The sequence below is a fragment of the Muntiacus reevesi genome, chromosome 2 (assembly GCF_963930625.1).
Source record: "Muntiacus reevesi chromosome 2, mMunRee1.1, whole genome shotgun sequence".
Classification (NCBI taxonomy): Eukaryota; Metazoa; Chordata; class Mammalia; order Artiodactyla; family Cervidae; genus Muntiacus; species Muntiacus reevesi.
This window is the reverse complement of record NC_089250.1, coordinates 160977568-161000794: the sequence shown is the minus strand read 5'-3', so window position 1 is coordinate 161000794 and position 23227 is coordinate 160977568. Positions and strand designations below refer to the sequence as shown.

At 50.3% G+C, this 23227-nt stretch overlaps 1 protein-coding gene across 3 annotated transcripts in view; it reads right to left on the bottom strand.

Moving 5' to 3' along the window:
- The window catches only part of GRK5 (G protein-coupled receptor kinase 5), a 221248-nt gene that overhangs the window by 95985 nt on the left and 102036 nt on the right, over positions 1 to 23227 (bottom strand). For all 3 annotated transcript variants that reach the window (XM_065923425.1, XM_065923424.1, XM_065923427.1), the window contains exon 2: positions 22522 to 22617. In XM_065923425.1, coding sequence (XP_065779497.1) covers positions 22522 to 22617 — 96 coding nt within the window. The remainder of the gene's footprint in view (positions 1 to 22521; positions 22618 to 23227) is intronic.

The following is a 23227-nucleotide window of genomic DNA, read 5'->3' as shown; positions in this document are numbered from 1 at the left end:
AAAGAGCCGACTCACTGGAAAAGACACTAATGATGGAAAGATCATCAGGGCAGGAGGGGAGGGAGGAGGAGGAAAGAAGGAGGAGGGAGAGCAGGAGGAAAAGGGAGCATCAGAGGATGAGATGGTTGGATGGCATCACCTACCCAATGGACATGAGTTTGAGCAAACTCCAGGAGATAGTGAAGGACAGGGAAGCCTGGCTGCAGTCCATGGGGTCACAGTCAGACATGACTTGGAAACTGAACAACAACAACACATTTACCCTTTTCCTCCTTTTCTATTTTCTACGACCTGGAATAAGAATGTGATGGCTGGAGCTGCATCAGCCATCTTGGACCATGAGATATTGGTAGAGCAGACAGATAGAAGGAGCCCGTGTCCCTAATGGCACAAGGATCCAATCCATAGCCTAAACCTTAAGACATTATTTATACAAGGAAAAAAATATGTTGTTCAAATCCAGCCAATAATCATAAGTATCTGATCCATGGGATACTCCGTCTTACCACCCAAACTTCCTTTGCTATTACGACCCCTCAGTCAAGGCCTCCTACTCTAGGAAATTTTCTTGGATTATACTCTAGGAGGAAATAATCACTTCTTTATTTGACCAACTGCAGTACTTTGTCATAACATAGCGGTGAAGAGTTCATGATCCAGAGTCAGACAGACCAGGGTTCAAATTCAAGTTCTTCCACTTACTAGTCATGTGACCTTGGAAAAATCAGCTCCCCTCTCTGATCCTCAGTTTCACCAGCTCTCAGTTGGGATGGTAACACTACCATCTCCCACAGCTTCCTGAAGCTTGCATGATGGTACAAATAAAGCCCTGGGCATCCCATCAGCATGCAATGAACCTGCACTGAACTTTTCTAGACATTAGTCATTTGTGAGCCACTATCAAGGATTTTGAATGATAATCTTTACCATAATCTACCTCCTATACTAGTTACCACTATTACAATATTTACCGGATATTTTTCTTTAACTTGGGTTTGTTGTTGTTTTGGCCATGCTATGAGGCATGTGGGATCTTAGTTCCCTAACTAGGGATTGAACCCATGCTCCCTGCATTGGAAGCATGGAGTCTTAACCACTGGACCACCAGGGAAGTCCCTTTAACTTGTGGTTGAATTGACTCTCCCTCCTACCTTTCTTCAACTTTTTATCCCTAAGCAATAACATATGGGAAATTACTGTTGGAGTTACTTTTTTTTTAAATGATATACATTAAAAAAATTTTTTTTAAATAAAATGATAAACATTAAATTAAACGCATAACCCCAGTTCATCTGTGTGTGACCTGAAGTCACCTCACACCTCAAGTGATGCGCCTTCTGCCCTTCCTAACGTGGTTCCAAAGTGCTTAGGAATGGAACACACCTGCGTTTTCTACTCCCCATCAACCAGGCTCTTGAGGATGGGGCCCGAGTAGCACTTATCTCTGATTAGCCCAGAATCTGGGACACAGAAGGAACGCATTGAGTATTTGCTTAATGAGAAGGCGAACATTCTCTCACAGTCATATCAGAGACCTGGACAGACAGCATAGCCAAATTCCATTCCAGCACATTCCGAGGGCCAGCCAAATTCTTCTGCTGTTCTATCAAACATTACACAAAAGGAGCGAGCTGTCAGCAGAGGAGTCTGCAATTGTTTCCACAAACATTTCCATGAACCTTAAACAGCTTTGGCTGTCATGGGACATGATCCACTTCAAGGCGCCCTGGCAAGACCCATCCTGGCCAGTGAAACGTGGCAGGAATTCTACAGAAAAGGGATTCTTCTCTGAGCCGGACAAAGAAAACCTTCTGCAGGAGTTTTGTGCCACCTTGACAGTGAAAAACATTCTTGCAAAATATTTCCATCAGGGAGTTCAGTCCTTACGTAAAATAAGAGGTGGTGACATTGTGAAAAACACTGGATCCCAAGTAAAATGTGAGCTGTCACAAGGATGCAGCAGGAATCAGCTTCTGTGTCAGACACACTTTTTGAACGATGGAAATGTTTTGATGGAAAATCGTGCACTTGGCCTGTTACGAAGTAACCAAGTGAAATGATTTTTGGCTTTTGGAAATGTTTTAGTTGGCCAGTTCATGCCAACTCAGACTGGAAGGTAACACTTCTCCCACCACCTCACCTTTCCAAGGCCAAATGGCTTACTGAAAAAATGAGACAGGTGTAGGCAGCAGGCGGGTTGAGATCCCAGAGCCTAAGACCTAGATGCAGAAGGCGCTGGAGTTGGAGTTATGTGTAAGTCGCTCAGTTGTGTCCAACTCTTTGCAATCCCATGGACCGCAGCCCACCAGGTTCCTCTGTCCATAGAATTCTCCAGGCAAGAATACTGGAATGGATAGCCATTCCCTTCTCCAGGGGATCTTCCCAACCCAGGTGAATCTGAGTCTCCCACATTGCAGGCAGATTCTTTACCAGAGTTGGAGGGTCCTCATTAAAGAGGTGGCTGCCACTAGTGGAAAGCTTAACCAGCAGGAATGGGCTTGACCTTCCAGGCCTATCTGCACAGTGTCCTCACGCCACCCTGGAGCAAGCTGCATGGCACAGCCACGATTAAGTCCCAAGAAGCAGCCATGAGCTACCACGGGTCAGGCCTTGCTGGGCAATGGAGGTAACTTCTAGGAGCCCGGTCTTTCAGAGGAGACTGGAAGTACCACTCACCCACAGGATCACTAAAAGAGTACATGAATTCGGGGAGTGTGAAAAGAGCTTTGTACGCCGAGCAGTAGCCCACAGCCTCCCTGGGGAGTGAAGACAGGCACATTCAGAGCTACAGTCAAAGGCATGTGGCGGTTTGGAGGGTCAGAAGAATCCCTGGACCTCAGAGGACTAGGTGGTGTCTGCAGCCAAATCAGTGCCGGACAGAAGAACTGTCTTTCACCATCAGGCCCAACTGGAAATAGAACTTGGCTCCTGGCCAATGACTCCAGGAAGCCTGTCACCAGGGCTGCAGACAGACAGACCCAACACCCACCCCCAGGACCATCTCGGCCCCGGAGAAAACTGTCCCACACCAGCAGGTGCTGCGTCAAGTACAGGGTCTCCCTATACGTGTCTTATGATGCTCTGCAGTGTGGCTTCCCAGGTGGCGCTGGTGGTCAAGAATCCGCCTGCCAATGTAAGAGACGCCAAGACACTCGGGTTTGATCCCTGGCTCGGGAAGATCCCCTGGGGTAGGAAATGGCAACCCACTCCAGTATTCTTGCCTGGGAAATTCCACCAGCAGAGGAGCCTGGCGGGCTACAGTCCATGGGGCCACAGAGAGTCGGACACGACTGAGCGACTGAGCAGACCCTAGGAAGTGTCCCGCATTTACCCCACAGTACGAGTAAGGAACTCCTTCCTGAAGGTGAGAGGCTTGCCTGAGACCATCCAGAAAGTAAACAAAAGAGCAAAGAATGGAGTCCTGTATGGCATTAAAGATACTGCTTTCCTTCTGGAACTATTGGAAATAGAGTCATAGCATCACCTCGGTCCACCTCCCAAAGCCACGCCGCTACCTTGAGCTGCTGTCCTGCCTTCTGTCTGCACCTTTGTAACACTGAAGCCCACCAAGGACCAGGCGTGGCCAGCTGCTGGTCCAGCCCCATCGGCTCCACCCCCACCACGCCCCCACCTCTAACTCCTTCCAGCACTGTCCCCCAGCACCGTCCAGCCTGCCCTCCTCCTCTGGTCTCAGGCCACAGGCTCTTTCCTGAAAAACACAGCAGACAGGCCAGGTTTAACTGCTCCGCTTGGAGCTCGTTCTCCCCAACTCTCTCTAAGGATGGCCGGGGCGCAGCAAGGGGAAGAGAGTGCAGGATGATAAGAGATTATTCAACTCTCATCTTGCCATCATCTCAAAAATTCTGTCTCCAGTTGGCCGCCAGGACCTCAAAAGCAGTCGTCCTGTGGCACTGTGAGCAGGGAAGCCCTGTCATCTGGCCACCCCCACCCCCCGTCCCCGCCACAAGCTCCTATTTATACCTCTCGGCCGAGCTCTCTCCTTTTTTGGACAATGCCACCGTCTTGCGGATGCCCCGTCCTTGCACCTTTTTACCAGGGAGGGAGAGCAACACAGAATAACACACGAAGCTGGCCCGCCGCCAATGCTATAACCTAGGATGTCTCCTTCCCCTTAGGGCAATTTCCGATGGCCCGATTGGCCAACTTCTCAGCCAACTTCTTCGAAATATGAAGCTGGCCAGCTGTGCCCAGTTGGGCAAGCCCTGGCCCTCTCCAGGCTGGTTGTTCCACAGCCAATTCTACGGAGGCGCATGGCATCTTCCGGCCCAAGCGGCCGCATCTGCTAGAGCCCCAGGGCAGGCACTGGCCTGGCACTGCCTAGCACCTTGGCCCGTCCAAATACATTCGGCCCATACGTTCCTCGAAGTCCACAGGGTGGGTGTTCATCGGCCCAGTATCCACGGAGGAGCAGCGGAGCTCAGACACACCTGGTTCCCAGGTGGAGCAGGGGACCTTTCTCCCTCCTATTTCTAATGGACTGATGTGTATATGGCTTGCTCCCTTCCCAAAAGGGTCCACAGCATTTTCCCATAAAAGCATATGTTCAATTGTTCAATGATAGAAAAAGAACAGGAAACAACCAGCAAAGAGGGAGAAGAGAAGAAAACAAGCTCCCCCTGGACGCCTGACAAAGCAGAGCTATGCTTTTGGCACAGCACTTGGCTCTGGGCTTCCCAGCAATTTGAACAAAGACGGATGCAGGTGGGTGGGTAGTGACGGAGCATAAATGAAAACCAGGCCTCAGGACTCCTGGCTAATCAGACGCACATCAAGCACCTACCGGGTGCAGGCACTGGGACCCACGGAGATACAGTCCCTGTCCGAGGGGCAGACCAGTGAGTGGGGCAGGTGAGAGACGAGCTCATTTGTGGGGTACTGGTCTGCGCCCCTCTCATGCAGATGGAAAGGGTGGACGCTGGACAGGATGGGACAGGGACAGTGCCGCCTGGCATGGCCTGGCTGCACCCGTGGGTGCTGGTGAGGCTGCCCTCTCTGCTTGCCAAGCTGTCCCTGAGCCCTAGGGAAGGGTCAGGATCCTAGAAGAAAGCCCTTCCCTAATTTGGAGGCTGCCCTTGAGTGTGGCAGCCACCCAACCGGCCCGGCGAGCGATTACTCATCTCTCCAGCAGGATGTGACAACGCCAGGAACCAAGAACGGGTCCTTTGTTGCCACAGGTCCAGAATGGTCCTCCTGGCTCCTACCGTCCCCCACACCCACACACAAGATGCCCTGGCTGGGGTCTTCTAGGCTTCCTCGACTGAGCCACCTCCTGGGCCCACGGTGTCTGGCCACCAAACCAGCAGACCCAGGCCCCTCCTCGTTTCCTGCCTTCAGCTTGCTGGTCACCCCTGGGGCAGCAGAGGGTTTAGGGGGAGCTGCTTCCCAGCTTGCAGAGCAGGGGTGCAGCTAGCACGGGACTGAGGTTTGCCAGCCTTGACATTCTAGGAGGAACCTTGTTAGGGTGAAAATTGGACTAGAACTCAGGTCTCCAGCTCCCGGCACTGGCACCACACCGAGTCAGCACTCAGGACTCATTGAGCAGACTCTGGTGGTCCAGGGGTTAAGAACCCAACTTGCAATGCAGAGGACACTGGTTTGATCCCTGATCGGGGAACATCCCACATGCTGCAGAGCAAGTAAGCCCGCTCGTCACAACTAGAGAAGCCCCTGCAAAAACCTAGTGCGATCAACATACTGAAAAAAAAACAAAAACCCCTCACTGAATAGATAAATGAATGAAGGGCCCCCCCCCAGGATGTGTGAGCTGAGCAGTCGCTGGGAGGTGCTCTTCCCTCCCTGCTATAAACCAGGCGGCAGAGATCAGAGCTGCTCCAGGGGAGACTCTTCACCCCCTAGGAGGCCTCATGAGGGTCCCACTCAGCTCATCCCTCCCGTGCCCACGCAGTACTTGCCTGGACCTCCACACCCCCAGGCTAGGAGTTAGGCTCTCACACTCCCCAGCCAGTGACCCTAAACTAGCCCCTTGTCTCTCAGCCTCAGTCTTGTCATCCATAAAATGGGGGCGAGAGGATGGTAAGAACAGTAAGCGCAGTAAGAACAAGGTGAGGGTCCATCCCCATTTGACAGGTGAGAAAACTGAAGCTTGTACAGGGGCTCTGTGGGAACTCTCTGTATTTCCTGCTCAATATTTCCACCAGACTAAAATGGTTTTAAAAAATAGAGTCTGTTCATTGAAAACAAATCCAAAACCCAGGCCTGAAGGAGGTGGGTGATCAATTGGCTTAAGGCACGCGCTGATAAGTTGGAACCTGGCAGAATGTGGACCTTCTAACCCCAGAGCCAGAAACTGCCCTCCCCTGCCCGTGTTGTCTTCAGGGCAGAGTCACTCTGCCTGGTACCTGTGCAGGTGAGAGGGATACGAGCCAGCCAGCAGTCTGCCTTTGGGGCACGGGGTCTGGTGATATAGGCGCACGTGCCAGGCTGATTCCCTCAACAACACGGAAGCCCCGCAGACTCTTCCAGAAAGCTGGAGGGCAACAGATAGCACAAACCTGGGCTCCCCTCAGCTGAGCCAAGTCCAGCTGTCTCTGAGCCCCCAGGACTGAGTGTCGGGGCAAAGAGATGGAGACAAGGGAGCAGACCTCAGAATCTCAGGTTTCTTCCTAGCGCAGCCATTGCGGGGAACAGGAATGCGGGAGGGGTGCAGGCTGCGGTGAGTGGCAAGCACTCCGAGAACGTCTCCTTTCAGGTTAAAGCCCAACAAGGACAGAGAGTGGCAGAAGCCCCAAGAGAATGGGTCTCATGGCTGACTGGCCAGAGCAGGAGGCCAGAGGACTGTGCAGCTGGAGAGTTCCCTCTGCAGCCCCCACCCCCACATTCTGAGCCCCACTTGGCTCAGGTCTGCAAGCCCCATCCGAAACGTGCCCGAAGTGATCGCCCATGCAGGCACAGCCTGGGCAGAGAGACGGCCAGTGTGACATCCATGCCCATCTCCCACCTTCTACAAGGCCCAGCGGGGGAGGAACGAGAAAGGACAGACAGCAGGGGAGCCAGAAGTCACCCCCAAAAAGGAGGGAGAGAGACAGGTGGGCAGTGGGAACAGCTGCTGGCTTGGAGACCTCACAGGTGATGTGAAAGGCATTCTGTGACCCAGTGTCGAAAAGAGAAACCTGTGCCAGGCCTGAAGTGGCAGGTGAGGAAGCTCCAGCCACTCCTGACTCTGCAGGGTCACCTGAGCCAAAGCGTCCTGGCCTCAGAAGAAGAGGCCGTTTCTGGGACATTCCAGGTCCTGGGCTGGGTGCCTGAGAAACACCGTCTCATTTCTCCCTGGCACACAGTAGGTAAAGAATAAATATTTGGAGAAGTGAATGAATGTCGTATCACCCAGGAAGGCCAGGCTGCTCCATGCACAGCCTCTCCCTGCTCTCTGCTCCCACTGAGAGTGGCAGCAGGGGCTGGCATGCTCTGGCTCCCTACTACCTGCAGGACGAAGATCTAACATTCCAGCTTGCAGGCACAGGTGGTGTCTCTCTTAGACCTCATCCCTCATTTCTCTGCACAAAGCTCACCAAAGCAGGGCACCATCACCTCTCAAATGTGCCCCCAGCTGTCCCGCTCCCATGGGGAAACCACAGCCAACGTGGTGGAAGTCACAGTCAGCATGGCCTTGACTCCGGCCCAGGTTTCAATCTGAGTTCTGCCTCTTCCAGAGCTCTGTAACTTTGAGCAATTTACTAATCTCTCTGCATCTCTGCATCTTCATCCGTGAAACAGGGGTGGGGAAAAGTAACACCTGTTCCACAGAGTTTGTAATGCTTCAGTGAGCATGTGTCTGTAAGGGAAGCAGCCTGATGCCTGGCCACGGTGAGCGCCCAGGAAACGCTTGCTGGTTGGATGATGCTGATGACGCTGAACCTGCCGACCCCAGAAGTTTTCCCTTTCTCCCAGTGACTCCAGCTGGAAACTTTCTGTCCCACAGAGATGTCTCTGTCCCCCCTTCTCCCCTCCAACTCTAGGCATTGGGTACTGAGGACTGACTTGTGATAGCTGCCCGCATTCTCACGGCCATTACCCAGCATCTTGTGTGTGCTTCCTGCCCTGTCTCCCCGACTAGGGCCAGCCCTTTAAGGGAGAGAGCTGGCCTCACATGCCCCCCAGGAGCCCTCGGCTACACCCTGCCCAGAGTGAAAGCTGATCAGGGATTTGTGGGTTAACAGGTTATCATTCTATGCATCTGTGTTGGTTGAGGCCCATCCTGCCTGGAGGCAGAGGGATGGACGAGGTGGCCTTTAAGGAGGGGGGTTTCAGGTGGTAACCATATAGAACCTCAAAGTCTGCTAAGAGTAAGTAAATAGAGACTTTGAGGGCCAAGAGAAAAGGGTTATATCCAGGTTACATAAAGGAAATACACAGCCCAGTCCATGCTGCCAGGAGCCACTCCGGAAAGCAGCTCTCCACCACCTGGCAGCTCCCTGGATCCCTGGCATAGAGTAAGGACTTAACAGATGAATGAATGAATGAATGAACAGATAAACTTAAAGCCAGCAGGACTTGGCAACCACCACCCTGGGAACCAAGAAACAAAGCTCTGACCTGAACCGGACTGTTTACAACGGTGATAATGAAGAGGAAGGGGATGGAGCAGCTGCCCTTGGGCACTCGCTGAGAGCCAGGCCCTGCGCACAGCCCTCCCACTGGGCGTCCCCAGTCAATCCTCACAACTTCTATTCCCCTTTGTGCAGAGAGACTGAGGCTTAGGGAAGTTACATCACTTTGCCCAAAGTCATAGTAAGGAACAGAGCCTGGCTCAAACCCTGTGCCTCATGCTCTTCACTGTTGTCTCTGTACCAAACTGATGGAAATGGGCCAGTCCCTCAATAGCTTTGTCCCAGCTGACCTGCCTGAGACATAAGCACAGTGCCTACAGCTGCCAGGCACTTCCAGAGTTGCTGACGCCCAATCCTGATGATGGCATCCTTTGGCAAAGCCATTCTCAGCATCTCATTCTGTCTCAAGCTGGGCTCAGCCAAAGGCCTGGAGCAATATCACCGCTGTGTCCATCTCTGCCCACCAGGCAGAGGGGGCTGGCGTGATAGCAATGCTGGCAGCATGCTTAGTTGCTCTGACTAAAGAGTTGTGTCTGACTCTTTGCAACCCCATGAATGGTAGCCCACCAGGCTCCTCTGTGTATGGGATTCTCCCGGCAAGAATACTAGAGTGGGCAGCATTCCCTTCTCCAGGGAATCTTCCCAACCCAGAGATCCAACCCACCTCTCGTGCTTTTCAGGCAGATTCCTTACTGTCTAAGCCACCAGGGAAGCCCGGTCACATGACCATGTTGAAAATGGCCAGCAACAATCCGCAGAGCCCGTGACAAAGCACTTTCTACCAGTAACTCCACTGGACACTTGATCATCCAGTAAGGTAGGAAGGATGATCAGATCCCCATTTTAAAGATGGGCAAATTGGGACTTGCCTATAAGTCCAGTGGTTAAGACTTCACCTTCCTATGAAGGGGGTGCGGGTTCCATCCCCAGTTAGGGTGCTAAGATCTCACATGCCTTGCAGCCAAAACATAAAACAGAAGAAATACTGTAACAAATTCAATAAAGACTTTACAAATCGTCCACATTAAAAAAAAAAAAAAAAAAAGGGCAAATTGAGGTTAAGTGACTTTCAAAAGGCCACAGAATCAAGGCAGTAGCACAGGAAACTGGATTTCCTACCTCCCAGTCAACAGGAGACTCTACAACCATTTCTTTCTGTTTAAAATGGTACCTGACTTCTGGGCAGGGAAACAAAAGACAACCAGTACAATTCTCTCTCTCTAAACAGAGCAAACTGTGAAAGGGCCATACACCGAAACATTAACAGTGATTATCTCATCAGCAAGTTTTATTCTCCTCTTTCTTGATTCTATTTTAGAAATTTCATCAACGGGTTTATTTCGGTAAAGAGAAAAAGAACTAAAAGATAACTAAAAAAATAAGTTTTAAAGACGATGCAAGGACAATACAACTGTGAAACAGGAAAAAAAAGAAGGAGAACGAACAAAAAGCCGGGCTGAGTTTGCAGGTTTCTCGATTTTGCATCTTCTTTCCTGGTACTGGCTGGAAGAGGCCACAGGGAGAAGTCTGCAGGAGCTCTGGCTCCCAGGAGCGCTTCAGGGGATACATTTTTTTGTTGTTGTTCCCTTTTTTTTTTTAATTTGAAAGTTTATACTGGCCCCACATATCCCTCCACCCACATTTTTTTCTTCTCACTCTCCCTTGGGTGCTAGCTCCGGGGTACTCAGAACAAGGGGTGTTTAACGTGCTGAGGCAGACGCTGGGGTTGATGCTGCCAAGGGGCTGCTGAAGACAGAGCTTGGGAAATAAAGTCTGTAAATAGAGTCTGGGCAGAGACCATCGGGAGTGTTGGCCTAGTGTCTCTGTATGGGGCAGAACTCTGCCGGCTCAGGCTGCTGCGGGTCGGCTGGCCTCTTGGGCTGCTTTGAGGTCCCTGTTGCTGCATAAACCAGCTTGTTTTTCAACTGTTTTCAGCAACAGGCCTTAAAACAGACAGAAAACCCTTCTCCTGCCCGCGACTGCAGGGAATCAGGGCTGGCAAGCGGGCCGGAGGTGTTCCCTCAAACCTCACTGGCTTTGTCCATCAGCAGCACATTTCATGTTAACGGCATCTGTGGATGCAGGCGCAAGCTGGAAATGGAACATTCCAGAGGAAGCGAGGGAGGCAGAGGGCAGAGCGCAGTCTACTCGGGTTTAGCTGACACTCGGGTGTCTGCATTCAGAAAGACAGCCCGGGCTTTCTCACCTCTGAGCCAGAGACTGCGATGTCACAATGAAGTACAAAGAGGGTCATTTGAACACTAATTGTGATGGCAAAAAGTGAGAGGGAAAAAACACCCAGGGGCTTCCCTGGAAGTCCAATGGTTAAGACTCTGTGCTTCCACAAATATCACATATTAACACACATACACAAACATGGAATCTAGAAAAATGGTACTGATGAACCTATTCACAGGGCAGAAATAGAGATTCAGACATAGAGAACAGACTTACGGACACAGTGGGGAAAGGAGAAGGTGAGACAAATTGAGAGAGTAGCATTGAAATGTATACATTACCATGTGTAAAATAGATAGTGAATGGGAAGTTGCTGTCTAGTGCAGGGAGCTCAGCCTGGTGCTCTGTGACAACCTAGACGGCTGGGATGGGGTGGGAGGTGGGAGGGAGGCTCAAGAGGGAGGGTACATATGTATACCTAAGGTTGACTCATGTTGATGTACGGCAGAAACCAACACAGTATTGCAAAGCAATTATCCTCCAATTAAAAATAAATAAAGTAAAAAAAAAAAAAAGACTCTGTGCTTCCAATGCTGGGGATATGGGTTTGATCCCTGGTTGGGGAACTAAGATCCCAAATGCTGCCTGGTGGCCAAAAAAAAAAAAAAAAAAAACCATCCTAAATTACAATACATACATGGGATATATGTGTGTGTGTGTGCTCAGTCATGTCCAACTCTTTGAAACCCCGGACTATAGCCCACCAGGCTCCTCTATCCATGGGATTTCCCAGGCAAGAATACTGGAGTGGGTTGCCATTTCCTCCTACAGGGGAATCTTCCCAACCCAGGGATCGAACCTGCACCTCCTGCATTGGCAGGAAGATTCTTTACTACTGAGCCACCTGGGAAGACCATAGGACAGATAAGAGGCCTTTAAAAAATCAGATTCACACCAGTCAGGATGGCTGCTATCCAAAAGTCTACAAGCAATAAATGCTGGAGAGGGTGTGGAGAAAAGGGAACCCTCTTACACTGTTGGTGGGAATGCAAACTAGTGTAGCCACTATGGAGAACAGTGTGGAGATTCCTTAAAAAACTGGAAATAGAACTGCCATATGACCCAGCAATCCCACTCCTGGGCATACACACTGAGGAGACTAAATCCGAAAGAGACACGTGCACCCCAATGTTCATCGCAGCACTGTTTATAATAGCCAGGACATGGAAGCAACCTAGATGCCCATCAGCAGACGAGTGGATAAGGAAGCTGTGGTACATATACACCATGGAATATTACTCAGCCATTAAAAAGAATTCATTTGAATCAGTTCTAATGAGATGGATGAAACTGGAGCCCATTATACAGAGTGAAGTAAGCCAGAAAGATAAACACCAATACAGTATACTAACACATATACATGGAATTTAAAAAGATAGTAACGATAACCCTATATGCAAAACAGAAAAAGAGACACAGAAGTACAGAACAGACTTTTGGACTCTGTGGGAGAAGGCAAGGGTGGGATGTTCTGAGAGAACAGCATTGAAACAAGTATACTATCAAGGGTGAAACAGATCACCAGCCCAGCTTGGATGCATGAGAAAAGTGCTCAGGGCTGGTGCACTGAGATGACCCAGAGGGATGGGATGGGGAGGGAGGCAGGAGGGGGGGATCAGGATGGGGAACACATGTAAATCCATGGCTGATTCATGTCAATGTATGGCAAAAACCACTACAATATTGTAAAGTAATTAGCCTCCAACTAACAAAAATAAATGGAAAAAAAAATCAGATTCATTTGAGGTCACTGAAAGAAGGCTTATTTTCAAGATAACTTAAAGGAAATAATAAATAAGGAAATAAATAAACCACACAGGTGGGGATTGGCCGGGCAGTAGGCTAGTTCCCCACAGCCCCCTGGTGTAGACAGTCACCCCTCCAGACAGCCCCTGAGAACAGAATTTTGTGTTTGGTTCACTGATATATCTTCAATGCCTGACACTCAAAAAATATGCGTCAAATAGAAAAGCATAAATCACATTTATGGAGGTTTTCAATGACATGGGAAAATATTTTTAAAATTATATTAAGAAAAAGATTAATAAACAAAACCACGGTATGTGCACAGGGGGAAAAGCTAGAAGGAATTACATGAAAGTGTTAAGTGTGGCTACAACCCAGTGGTAAAATTATGTGTGGTCCTTCATGTGCGTTTTCTTATGTTTTTTAGCAAAGTAATTTACCAATTACAGTGACGTGAACAATCACAACAAAAATAAAAAGAGGGAACATAAAAGCGCCATGCGGCATGGTTTGGAAAGCAGTTAATCGTCCTGCAGACACTCCTGCGGCCTGTGGGGAGGCAGCGAGCCTCAGCCCACAGGGGCTAACCCCGAGCCAGGTCGGGAAGGAGGGACGCGTCTACGTTCAGACTTGGGGGGATTCTGGGTCCTCTGGCCCCTTGAACTTGAACTCCAGAAACCATGTGAGAAGGTGGTACTTAGGCGTTGAATTGTGATCCCTAAAGAAGACACTGTGGTGTTGGAGAAGGCTCTTGAGAGTCCCTTGGACTGCAAGGAGATCTAACCAGTCCATCCTAAAGGAGATCAGTCCTGGGTGTTCACTGGAAGGACTGATGCTGAAGCTGAAGCTCCAGTACTTGGGCCACCTGATGTGAAGAGCCGACTCATTGGAAAAGACTCTGATGGTGGCAAAGATTGTGGGCAGGAGGAGAAGGGGATGACAGAGGATTGAGATGGTTGGGTGGCATCACCAACACAATGGACATGGGTTTGAGCAAACTCTGGGAGATACTGAAGGACAAGGAAGCCTGGCGTGCTGCAGTCCATGGGGTCTCAAAGAGTCGGACATAACTTAGCAGCTGAACAACAACGAAGATATGTTGGAGTCCTAACCCCTAGTCCTTTATAATGTGATCTTATTTGAAAATAAGGTCTTCACAGAGGTGATCAAGTTAAAATGAGGTCATCAGGATAAACCCTAAACCAATATGACACCAATATAACTAGTGTCCTTAAAAAAAGGAGAAATTTGAATATACACAGACACACACACACACAAGAATGCCGTGTGAAAATGAAGACGAGGTTAGGGTGATGCTTCTACAAGCCAAGGAGTTCTCAAAATCTCCAATAATCATAAGAAGCTAGGAGGAAAGCCTGGAGCAGAGGGGCTCAGAAAGAACCAATACCGCTGACATCTTGATCTTGGGCCTCCAGCTTCCAGAATTGTCAGACAATGAATTTCTGTTGTTTAAGCCCCCTGGTCTATGGCATTTTGCTCTGGCTGCCTGAGCCCACTAAGACAGTGAGTCAGGTCACAGAGAGACCTCATCAAGTCACTTGTCTCTCTGGGACTCAGTTCACTTACCTGGAAAACGGGAGACTTGGCTTAGAACCATGGGTTTCAAACTTGGTTTTAACTCTGGAATAAAACCTTACACAGAAATCCAAATATAAAAGGCAAAAAGAAAGCCTAATCAGACAGAAGTCTAATTTAATCTTTCATGCTCCCTGCACAGCAGCCTTTGAACACCACAACTTCAGATAATCTATAAAATCCGTATCAAAGCTCTGTTCTAAGAATCTCCCAACATCAACTCGGGCCACTGGGCATTGTGCTTATACCCAAGGCCAGGTTGGGCACTGAGGATCCAGCCCTCGCCTTCCAGTGGTATTGGTATTGGTATTCCAGTGGTCAGCAGTATTGCTTCCTTCTGAGCCCATCTGCTCCAAGCTTTCCTCCTAGCTTTTTATGGTTGTTGGCAATTTTGAGAAATCCTTGGCTTGATCTTGGTGGAGAGGTGAGACTAATGCCCAGCAAACTGTGGGACTAGCCAGGCAACCCTCTCCCTCCTAAGAGCTACAGCTGCAAACAGGTCACCTGATGCTCTAAATCCACCACATCTAAATTTATCTTGCCCTCCAAGGACAAGCAGATGCTGAGCCTTATCAGAGCATGGTAAGTGGCAGAATGACAGACGGGACGCGCCTTTATCACCCCAAGGACGGGAATGACGTCTGCAGAGAGACTTGGTATCCCTGACAATGAAAATCAAGCGTCTGCATGCCAGCCTGGCAGGCCTGAAGGGGCCTGGGTCACACAGACCCTGGGTGGGGTGAGACCTGTCTCAGGAGCCCAGGCTCCTCTCCAGACCCTGATGTGTGCCTGGCGATGCCAAGGGACCAGTTGCCCATGAGCAGGGATGAGCAGAAAGGGAGGCTGTTTGCAGCAGAGACCAATCCTGTCTCATCTCTGGGAAACGACCCTGGCCACCCATTCCACTCAGGGGATGCCGACAATGTGCAGGCAGGAGACCACTGTGGGGGTGAGGGGTCCCTGCTGGTCAGAGTGTAGCGCTGAGCACCCCAGGAGGAGGCTGGAGACTCCAAGGATGGGGGTCCCAGGTCAGACTGGGCTGATCCAGGCCTGGGCTTCCTCCAAATCCTTGTAGGATTGAAGGTCCTGAGACCCCCACCAGCCAAAGGCTTTGGGCTATCAGGTGGCTCCCACCTGCCAGCATCCCAGAAGAACCAAGCAGGAGCCCCTCAGCCAGGCCTACAGGATCTGCAAAGACAGCAAGACTCTTATCATCCTCTCAGAGGCCACAGGCTCATTAGTGGACCCAAAATCTACCAGGAAAGAGGGAAAGGGCATCACTGTCCCCAGTGTGCCACTGTGGAAGCAGGCAGCAGATCCCATCTTTAAGCATCCAACTTTGACCACACATATAACTTGCCAATTCATTATCCTTTATACAAAAAATCACCTTATAGGGCTTCCCTGGTGGCTCAGTGGTAAAGAATCCGCCTCCCAGTGCAGGAGACACCAGTTCAGTCCCTGACCCGGGAAGATCCCACATGCAACTAAGCCCGTGCGCCACAGCCACTGAAGCCCGAGCACCCTACAGCCCACACTCCACAACAAGAGAAGCCACTGCAATGAGAAGCTCATCCACCGAAACCAGAGAGTAGTCCCCGCTTGCCACAGCTAGAGAAAAAGGCCCGAGCAGCAACGAATATCCAGCACAGCCAAAAATTTAAAAATAAACCTTTTTTTAAAAGTGCAAAATCTCAAGGCATAAAACACAAAATATTAAAAAAAAATCTTACAGATAAAGCTAACGTCCCCTCTGACCTCTATGCCTTCCCCAGTGCTAAGTCGCTTCAGTCGTGTCTGACCCCTTTGCCAGCCCATGGACCTCAGCCCATGGGGTTCTCCAGGCAAGAATATTGAATTGGGTTGCCATTTCCTCCTCCAACAAATCGTCCCAACCCAGGGATCAAACCCACATCTCCTGTGCCTCCTGCATTGCAGGCGGATTCTTTACCGGCTGAGCCACCAGGAAATGCCTTTCCCAGGGGTAACCCTTGTTAGGGCTCTAGGGTGCAACCTTCCAGAACATCCTTGTGTCCTAGGAAAGAAACCTACAAGGCCAGGGATCTGGGCACAGTGTGCCATCGGCTTCCACGGGGGAGGAAGGAGGGCCGAGGGGGGCAGGGGCCAGGGTGGCCTCCAGGAAGTGGAGGCTGGAGGCATGGGCTCAAGGAAGAGAAGGATTCAACTGACCCCAATGCAGGGGTCCCTGGAGCACTGGCCAACATGACGTCTGCACAGAAGCGGCTAGCCCCACTCATCATTTGTAGCCAATTTGGCTTCTGCGGGAAATTCTAAAGCCTCCCCCTCAGGGCCTTCAGCCTTTACCCTACACCACCAGCACCGTGATGATAATGGGGATAAGGACAGCGTGTAGTAGGCACCCTGCTGGCCCTCCCAACAATTCTACCAGGTTGGTATCAGTGTGTCCCATTTTTGAGACAAAGAAACTTGCAACCCAGAGAAACCAAGCAACTCGCCCCATGTCATACTGGGAGCCACGGAGCCACCATTTGACTTTAATGCCAACGGCCTTCCACAAGATGACATTGCTTCTGTGGCCAATGGTACAGCTCCTGGGCCTGCACACAGTAGGGGGCTCAACATGTGTCTGTAGGCTGATTTCTTGTTGAAAGACCATGAGCAACACTGAGTGAATAATCAAGACTAAGCTAGCTCAAGGCAGACTTCACGTTATTTTCAGTTTTAAATTTTTTTTGGCTGCACACCAAGGCAAATGGGACCTTAGTCCCCCATTGCAAGGATTGAACCAGCACCCCCTGCATTGAGAAGCGGAAGCTTAACCACTGGATCGCCTGGGAAGCCCCGTGGTTTTTCTTCTTTAAAGTTAAAAGTCTACATTTTCTTCTAGAAATCCCCCACAGCCTAGAGTTGCTGCTCCTAGAAAGAGTTAAGGCTTTGGCAAGCGGTTCTCTCCCACAAGGCAAATGAAATCTCTCCTGTCCTCACGTGAGGGTGCAGGGCACGGCGGCATCTACTTTCTGTGAGAAGTCTCCTCGTAAACGTCACCCTGCCAGGAGGTGGGGAGGGGGCTTGATTTATTATATAGCTTTTGGACAGTTCCTGCAGAAATATTGCCAAATAGAGAAATAATCAACTCTTTCACTCAAGCCCCCTCATACTCTTTTTTTCTTTTTTAATGAAAGAATAAAGTACGCAATGAGCCTGAGCTAAATAAATAAAAATGCCACACTTTATGCCCAACAGAACTTTCTGCGTCACTGAGAAATATTTGCAGACCTCAACAATCTTTTATCTTCACAATGATGTTCCTGCCTTCCAAGTTCTGGATATTCTGAGAACTACTTTGATTTGGGCTCTCTCTAATTATCTTACTAACGAATGCCATTATTCGATGTTTCATCAAGCAGATATTAGAGAACACTTCCTCGTCTCACGATCTGTCTGCTCTCTGCCAGGACTGTCTAAAATTGGTTACTGATGTCTGGGGCTCAATTGGAAGTAGATACATGTGGCAAGGAATCTCTGTCTTAATACTCATTGCTGCCATTCACAGTTAGTTACAGTTTCCAGGCTGGGAAGGAGGAGGGCACTCATTCAATCACTTGATACATCCATCCATCCATCTACTCCCAGTACCAGCAATGGAGACCCAAGAAGGAGGATGTGGTCCACATCTCTCGGGAGCTCACAAAAAGAGATGCCCTGAGAGGCTCAGAGTGATGTCATTTCCTCCAGAGAAGTTCTTGATGGGTGGAAGACCCACGGCACTGTGCTCCAGCTCAGCAATCTGTCCCTCCAACATGAAACTTTCTCAATTTGCTATCACCTATTTCTGCCAGCCTCCTGGGTTCAGCCATGGGTGAGCTTGAGGGTGGCGGCAGGGGTGGGGGTGGGGGGGGTCAGGAATCAGGCCTGTTTCTCAAGTGCATAGCATACCATGAGGGCCCAATATACCTGTACAGTAATCTGATGAACATGCAACCCACACTTAGAAGATGAAAGAAAAAAAGAGACAGAAATGTCTCTTTTTCTGAGTGCCTAAGCAGTCTCTCTACTTTGGGTACTGGCTGGGGGCTGATGCCAAAAAAATGTTTGTGAGTCAGTATAATGCTGGTGAATGGAGAGCTGCAGCTGAGGACCAGAGGCCTGGACTGTCCAAGGCAGGTCACTTCTCCTCTTGGAGGCTAATAGACTCTGAAATTCAGACTCAGGTCTGAAAAGCGTGGTTGGACAACATGCTCTCCAGTTCCTTGAGTTGAGAATTCTGTAAAAGTCTAACCTCTCTGTAAGAATTATTCTAATTGCAGCCTCAGGGGAAATTGGCCTGGGCCAGGAGTCACCATGTCACCTGCCCCTCTGACTTGTTGATCTATCTGGTAGGGAATGGGGGAATGGAGTGTTAAAGCAGATGCTTTCTAAGGTACCTTCTAAGCCTGAACTTTCATGACTTTTAAACCATGGGCTACATTAAATTTGGGAATGCCAAGTTCATGTCACAGATTTTCTAAACAGAGCCCTAATTTTCAAGATTTCACTTCATTGACTCTCCCAGTATTTAATGAGCCCCTACAGTGTGCCAGGCACTGTCCTAGTGGTGACCCACACAGTCACTGTGGTCATGGGACATCCAGTCCAGTGAGGGAGAGAGAAAACACACAGGTCAACAACTAAACACAAGATGACTGCAGCTGGGGTCATGAGCCAAGAGGATTATTGGACAGCACTATGCGAAAGATAGCAATTAAAAGGAGAATACAGTTCCTGTCTAAAGATTAGTTGGAAAGGCTTTTCTCTTCTTTTTTAAAAAAAAAATTTATTTATTTGGCTGTACCGGGTCTCAGTTGTGGCAAGCAGGCTCTTCCATCTTCACCGTGGCATGCAGGATCTTCGGTTGCAGCATGTGGGATCTAGTTCCCTGACCAGGGATGGAACCTGGGCCCCCTACAACAGGAGCATGGTCTTAGCCACTGGACCACCAGGGAAGTCCCAGAAGGCTTTTCTATGGAAGTGCTATCTGAACTGAGATCTAAAGGTCCGTTGACTGTGGGGGAAGAGCATTCTAGGCAGAAGGAACAGCAGGTCCAGAGGCTCTAGGCTAGAGACAAGCTTGGGGTAATCAAGGAAAAAGCAACCAGCACAGCAAAGTCAAGAGAGGAGGAGGGAGTGACTGATTCCAAGGTGAAGGCAGACTCATACAAGGCAGCATAGGAAGGGCATTGCCAAGAGGTCCATGGACAGGAGTTAAGAGGTCCTTGAACCTTGACTTCCCTGGCGGCTCAGCTGGTAAAGTGTCTGCCTACACTGCAGGAGACCCAGGTTCAATCCCTGGGTCAGGAAGATCTCCTGGAGAAGGAAATGGCAACCCACTCCAGTATTCTTGCCTGGAAAATCCCATGGATGAAGAAGCCTGGTAGGCTACAGTCCATAGGGTCGCAAAGAGTCAGACACCACTGAGTGACTTCACTCACTCACTGAACTTGGATGGAGAAAAACATCGTCTCTCTATTCATCAGCCTGTAACTGGAAATGAGTACTTCCTTGAGTCATGAATGTCAACAACAACCCACAGTAACGTTAGCAGTGCCTGGGAAGGTCAACAACAGAAATCTCACACCCATTCATATCACCATCATTGCAGGTATCTGGAAATATTACTTAACAGTTCAGTTCAGTTCAGTTGCTCAGTCGTGTCTGACTCTGCAACCCCATGAATCACAGCACACCAGCCCTCCCTGTCCATCACCAACTCCCAGAGTTCACTCAAACTCATGTCCATTGAGTTGGTGATGCCATCTAGCCATCTCATCCTCTGTCATCCCCTTCTCCTCCTGCCCCCAATCCCTCCCAGCATCAGGGTCTTTTCCAATGAGTCAACTCTTCGCATGAGGTGGCCAAAGTACTGGAGTTTCAGCTTCAGCATCAGTCCTTCCAATGAACACCTAGGACTGATCTCCTTCAGGATGGACTGGTTGGATCTCCTTGCAGTCCAAGGGACTCTTAAGAGTCTTCTCCAACACCACAGTTCAAAAGCATCAATTTTTCGGCACTCAGCTTTCTTCACAGTCCAACTCTCACATCCATACATGACCACTGGAAAAACCATAGCCTTGACTAGACGGACCTTTGTTGGCAAAGTAATGTCTCTGCTTTTTAATATGCTATCTAGGTTGGTCATAACTTTCCTTCCAAGGAGTAAGCATCGTTTAATTTCATGGCTGCAATCACCATTATGCTCCTCACTAATTCAGAATTACAGTAGCTATTAGAACAGTTGCTGAGCCTTGGTTAGACCAGTTGCTGAGCGTTATTAAAGCTTCCCAGGTGGTGCAGTGGTTAAGACTCCACCTGCCAATGCAGGAGACACAGAGATGCAGGTTTGATGCATGGCTTGGGAAGATGCCCTGGAGTAGGCAATGGCAACCTGCTTCAATCATCTTGCCTGGAAAATTCCATGGACAGAGGAGCCTGGCAGACTACAGGCCATGGGACCTCAAAGAGTCAGACATGAGTGAAAGACAAAAAAGCTCATATACTTCCAGATCATAATATTTTAAAGTATCTAATTATCTGAAAAGAACTGGTTTCCTTTGCAACACCATGTACTTTATTTTCTGTATATGTAAAAACATTATTCTGAGAGGGGATCCCCAAGCTTCACACAACGGCCAAAGTGCTCATAAGTCACAGTGAGAAGTTTGTGTTTCATTCCAGGGGGAAGGAGAGGCAGCTGTGGTTTCAGCAAGGGGTCCACTGGGTGCTGTTCTCATTTCTTAAAATCACCCCGGGGTCTCTGCTGGGGGAGACGGCCTGCAGTTGTCAGGGCCATGCTGAGCGCAAGAGAGAGGGTATGGCTTTAAGAGACCACTGTTCTGGCCAGTCCAGGGGATCCTAGAGGGCTCCGTTCTCCCCTCTAATGAAGAGCCTTCCCACGCGGCCTTCCAGGCCCACAAGGGCTGCGTCACCCTGGCCCAAAGCCTGTCCCGGGACATCCTCTCCAGAGCTTTAGAAAATGAGCTCATGTGTGCGCAAGAAAAATAAATGCGGCATTTGCCACTGTTTGGTTTGTGTATTGGTCTAGAAAAGAAATGAGATTTTTATTTAGGAAAGCCTTCCAGCAGGACCCCAGCAGAGGCTGGGCAAACACCAGGGCGACGGACTGTAAACACGCAGGAAGGCCGGAGCCCTGGGGCCCGTCCCCGCGAGCAGCAGCCCCTCGGCTGCTTTATGGCGGCCTTCCTGTTTTCCCGGCCTCTCTTCACACTGCCCTCACACACAGAGCCTTTTCAATGCCCTCGAGGAGAACAGAAGAATTCATTTTCACACGCCAGCGCACACGTTTCTCACACCCTCCCAGGGGAGTGGGCCGTGCCAAGAGGCTGGCTTATGGACCTAGACAGACAGATGGGGCGGGGGCCCGTGGGGCGGGGTCCACCGGCAGAGCAAAGCTCAGAGGTAAATCCAGGCTCCCCGGTCCCCCGGGGCCGGAAGTGAAGAGGGTGGGGCCAGGCCAACCGGAAGGTGAGGGGCTTTGGTGGCCTGGGGCAATGGTCTGAGGCCTCCTGGGGAGCAGGGTTGGACTTGGGGGGACTGAGAATCAGGGGGCAGAGAATGAACTTGGAGCTCGCTCACCTCCGAGTGTCAGGATCAGAGACGAGAGACATGGAGAGGGAGGGAGCGCTAGGTCCCTGAATCCGGCTCAAGGGTAAGCGAGAAGGAAGGTAGAAAGTGAGGTGTCCACATTGTTGGGGTGAACAGTGGCCAAAGTGTGACCGTTCTGGAGGGGCCAGCTCAGCTCAGCTGTCCCGGTCCCCGGCCATTGCCCAGAGAGAACACGATTTTTATTTCTTTATTTATTTTTGGATGGGAGGTGTCGTCTTTGTTTGCACCCACTGGCATTTCTGGGTGGTGTGTGTCTCCGGGGATATAAGGGAGGCAAAAAGGAAAGCCAGGAGCTCACTGGCACATCATCACTCCCCACAGCCCGAGGTCCCAGCCAGTCTGCCTCTCCCTCATCTTTAGGAGGATAGAGGAGCCTGGCGGGCTACAGTCCATAGTATTGCAAAGAGTCAGACATGACCGAAGCCACTTAGCAGGCACATACAGACACATAAAGTAAGGGAGGCAAATTAACAGCCTCAAAGGGTAATTGGGGGTTGATCCCACCCAGCCTGCATCAAATGCTCCATGGATGTTGGATGAATGTTGGCTGTATCTTTATGCCAACTGGCAAAGGCATCAGCTTGGAGCTCCTACCTGGCATCACTTTACAGCACTGTCCATTTTGACACGCTGGGCAGATGACTCTGCAGTGACCGGGCTCCTCGCTCCCCTCCCAGCTCCTCCCCGCGCCCCCTGGAGCAGGACGGCTTACCTATGGTCCTTCGGAGGTCTTCACACTGGCTAATATGAGGGAACTTCAGGATTTCCTTCCACTTCTTGCTTTTCCCTTTGCGCTTTCCTCCGCCTCCTGCAGAGATGGGAGAGAAAGATGGGGAGCTGATGCTGGTGCTGCCTGAGGTGCCAGAGCCCACGTCCCATCCCAGTGAACCTGGGTGCGGCTTCCTAGCTGGGAGACTGGGACAAGCCCCTCCCCAGCCAGCATCAAGCCTATGTGTCCTTCCTTCAGGCTCACACAGGTCTGGGCTCCCCCACCCAGCACAGCCCCTCCCATCGCCCACTTCTGCACCCACACCAGGTGCCGGTTCTTTGCTGATTATCCTAACCATGTTGTGCAGCCCCACTGGGGAGCTGGCATCAGCCCCAGACTAGACCTCAACCTTCCTACAGCTGAACCTGGCCGACTGACTCAGGAAAGCCTGGTGAAATGGACTCACAAATGGGTGAGGTGAATTCACAAATGCGCCCCACCACCACCACCTCATTTTGTCCTCTTGTTTCCTGTGGACAGTCCCCATCCCCAGCTGGAGGCCAGGTGCTGGGGACAAGGACGTCAACTCTCCCTCGCCTTGAGTACCCCCTTCTTCTCCTGCCTCACAAACCCCAGAGGACATGTTTCTGAAGGCTGGAAGGACTCCTAATGGACCACGTCAGCTGCCCACCCCTCCCCGTATCCTGCC